At 35.1% G+C, this 3,771-nt stretch overlaps 1 protein-coding gene across 1 annotated transcript; it reads left to right on the top strand.

The window, feature by feature from the left end:
- Positions 1 to 3,290, top strand: LOC109230552. Its single transcript, XM_019396034.1, has 4 exons — positions 1 to 111; positions 223 to 615; positions 703 to 787; positions 3,092 to 3,290. Exons 2-4 carry the CDS (start codon positions 226 to 228, stop codon positions 3,103 to 3,105), a joined length of 489 nt encoding a protein of 162 aa, XP_019251579.1. The 5' UTR covers positions 1 to 111; positions 223 to 225; the 3' UTR covers positions 3,106 to 3,290.

Below are 3,771 nucleotides of genomic sequence, written 5' to 3' on the forward strand. Positions count from 1 at the left end.
TTGTATTAGGCTGTAAATGGGATTGAGCCTACACGAGCAGAAATTTTCTTATTAACTCATAAAAAGCGTAAGGATGGTAGGCCACTGGATGATGATTCTGTCAAGACAATCGTAAGATTTATTCATGCTTTTATTTTGTTGGTTTGATGACTCCGTCAAACAATGTGCATTTTTTCCTGCTCATGAATTCCAAAATTGATTTATTGTGTATTCTATGGTCAGGAAATGATAAATGAAGGGATAAGCAATAGTGAGAGATCTACTGAGCAACCTCCTCGTAGTGTTGCTTGGGAAGGTGATGTGTATTCTCAGGTGTTAGGAAATAAAAAAAGTGGGTACGTTCGTGGTTTAGGACTTGGTCCAACTCCTTCTGTTCTATGGGGTAGTAGGTCTTCCTTAGGAAATATCATTGCAGATGATTCTTCTAATGAGGTTATACAAAGGTTAGAACAGAAGATAATCGAGTTAAAGGAGAAACAAAATGAAGAAATGAATATGATGAAACAAAATCAGGAGATGATGCAATCAAAATTACTCCAAATGAGACAACTCATGTGCAAATATGCTCCTGATGCATCTATGCCTCAAAGTAGCAATGGCACCTCAGGTGAACAGGTAACTCCATTTCATAAACTTTAGCCATTTTTAATGAAATTCTAATCATATAAAAGTATTGTTATCTAACATGTTAATATTTATTAGATCCCTGATGCCAATAGTGGACATGAACGAGTACCACAAACATCAAGGATGCCTAGTTTTGCTGAAAATGCTCAACCTTCTCATGGTACTACTCATCTTTGTCCTTTCGTCGCTATTATTTGAGTTTTTCTCCTTCGATTTTCATTAATTTGTTGTTGTATTTAGGCTTACCTTGGATGCTTCTTGCTTTTATATTTCCCTCACTGTTGTTGACGTCGCATTGGTTGTGAGAATTTTTAGAAGTACAAGACATACTAGCATGTGTTGAACATTTCGATTATAGCCTGCCTAGGAGTTTCCTTCTTGTAAACAAGGAAAGAAAGTAGCAGACAAATTTAAATATATTAGCTATGTGCTATTTAAGTTTTTCTATTTTAATAGGTTTTTAGTTCTATGTCCTACACTTTTGCACGTTGGCCTTGCATTGTTTGCTCCAAAATTCGTGTGACCTCCAGTTGTAAATCGATGAAGGTTTTGGATGAGACCAAATCCATGCCACTGATACACAAAGGATAGAACTATGTAAGGGAGATTCACTAAAAGTAGGAGGAACCATTACAAAAGAAGAAACCTTAAACCTCTTGCTTCTTGATCCTTCTGTACTGCTACTGCTGCTGCTTCCACCACTCATAATATCTGGACTGCTAACCATTATCTGATCTGATCCAAGAAAATATTCACTGGATCTGATGATCCATTATCTGAGTCCAGCCCAAGTTGTCTAAAAGCAGTCCATTCACTGCTACAATCCGACACACTTGAATTTTTCCAAGATGATAGATCATTATTATTGTTTTATCAGTTACATGTGGAAGTACTCTAATACTTGGCTGCACAACTTTATCTATTTTTTTCATGTCCATATGATGACTTTGGTATTGGTGATAATTGTTCTTGAAGTGGAAAATTCTAGCAAATGTGAAATGGTCACTTACTCTATTCTTGGATGATGACGACTTATTTTCTGAGTTCCTAGCTAGCCATGATGCTTTGTAAATTCTTGCTTAGTAGCTTTTAGTGAAGAAAAACTGAGACCATGTTTGCTATCATTTGATTGCAACATATTTATTGATTGATCATGATCTGAGTTGGGATTTCAGAGAGTACAAGCAAAATTTGTTCGTGCATTTTCCCCACGTATGGCTCGAGCAGCTTCATCGTAGGCACGAGCAGCTTCTTCAGGAGTATCATATGTTCCTAGCCATAATCTTACACGTTAGGATGGGTCCTTGATCTCAGCAACCCATCTTCCAGATGGTCTTTGTCTTACACCATTTAGTGTAGAGAAATAAAACACAATCTTTTATTTCTCTACACTAACTTCCATATTTCCTGTTTAAAGAAAGTATTCTGTTTAAAGTGAAAGAAGCACTGGTTATTTTAACTTACCTAAACGTGTTTCGCTTATGTACTTGTCACCTCCCTTCTTCATATTCAAGCGCTCTTCTGTTGGACATTGGTTATGATTAAATACATCACTCCTCCACACTGCTCTGTCTTCTCGTTTCAACCCAAACCAAGCAAAGGATGGAGGTTGCTCTGTCTTTTCAGGCCTCTTGCTTTGGTGTTGTAACAATTAGGGGATTAAAATAAGAGAGTATCATTTTCTCCTTTGCCCAAAAACTTAAATCAGTGATAATGAAAAGTCAAACTATTTGCCTTTTCATTCTTGTTTTCAACCCAAACCAAGCATAGAAGAAGATAATTCTGCTTAACTTTCTCCTCTACTTTCACTACCATTTTCCCTTGTTACTGTTCCTTTTCCTATTTTCCCAGCATAGGGTAAATTTCTGCTCACATTGATTCATTCTAATAGTGAGATCGTTCAAGGAACGTCCTTACCTTGATTTTACATGTAATGTCCTCACGATCCAATTATTAATTTGGGATGGAAATAGTGATGTTATCCATTTAGAGATAAGAGACTTTTGCTAACTTCCGCTTTGATGAAGTTCTAGATGATGTGGAACAAAGTACTGAATGGAGTTAACCTAGAGTTCCCCATCTTGATTCATTATTGGTGATAATTGTTTCCCTCTTGTCTATATGTTTTGGCTTCTTTTGTTTTGGCTCTTTGTACTGCCATATGACGTTTGGGTCATTAAGAGCTTTGAGTTCCATGCTGTTGATACACGAAAGATGAAACTTTGAAATGATTCTGAGTTCACCCTTTCTGATGGCGGTTCTTTTTCCAGTTATTGTTGTTAATTATCTGAATTTCATGTGCTAGTGCTGGTATCTTCCTTCCAGTTGTGCTGCATCGTTGTCATTGCTTCAGTTTTCTTATCTTATGCGCACATGTATGTGTTATACAGGCACTTGGTGATAGATTATTGGAACATTTTTGTTCTTTCGATATTCTTTTGACACAATTATTTTATAATTTCAGGTCATACCGTCTGATGTTGGATAATTTAGCGGGTGAAAGATTTCAAAATAATGAAAAGTTGCGGAAATCATTTGAAGACCATCATTTGGATTAGTTATATAATGACATTAGCTATTTAGTCTAAGCAATATATTTTTATGTTTTAAGTTACTGTGATATTAATATTTTTGATTAGTACTTCCTTTTGTTTGTTAAGATTAATGAGATACATTATATTTTTTTTGAATTAATATTAATATATTTTATTATTTGAGTCATATTATGTACGAATGTAGTAACTGTCATTAATTGTGGCTAAACTATTTATAATTGATGTAAAACAAAATGCCGTTAAAGATATTGACTTTTAGCGGTAATTTAGTTAATCATATTAGCCATTAGAATGGAAGCTAAAAGGGCAAACTAAGATGTTTTCAGAAGGGATACTATGGCCATTTTAATTGCCACAAAATAATTGCCGTTAAAGATGCGAACATTTAGCGGCAATTATTTTGAATTTAGCGGCTATAAAAATGGATGCTAAAGGAGAATAATTAGCCATTATGGATTGGATTTAGTAGCCATAATAATTGCCGTTAATGATGTGAACTTTTAGCGGCAATTATTTTGAATTTAGCAGCTATACAAAATGGTTGCAAAAGCAGTATAATTAGCCGTTATGGATTAGATTTAGCAGCCAT

The sequence above is a fragment of the Nicotiana attenuata genome, chromosome 7, assembly GCF_001879085.1.
Source record: "Nicotiana attenuata strain UT chromosome 7, NIATTr2, whole genome shotgun sequence".
Taxonomy (NCBI): Eukaryota; Viridiplantae; Streptophyta; class Magnoliopsida; order Solanales; family Solanaceae; genus Nicotiana; species Nicotiana attenuata.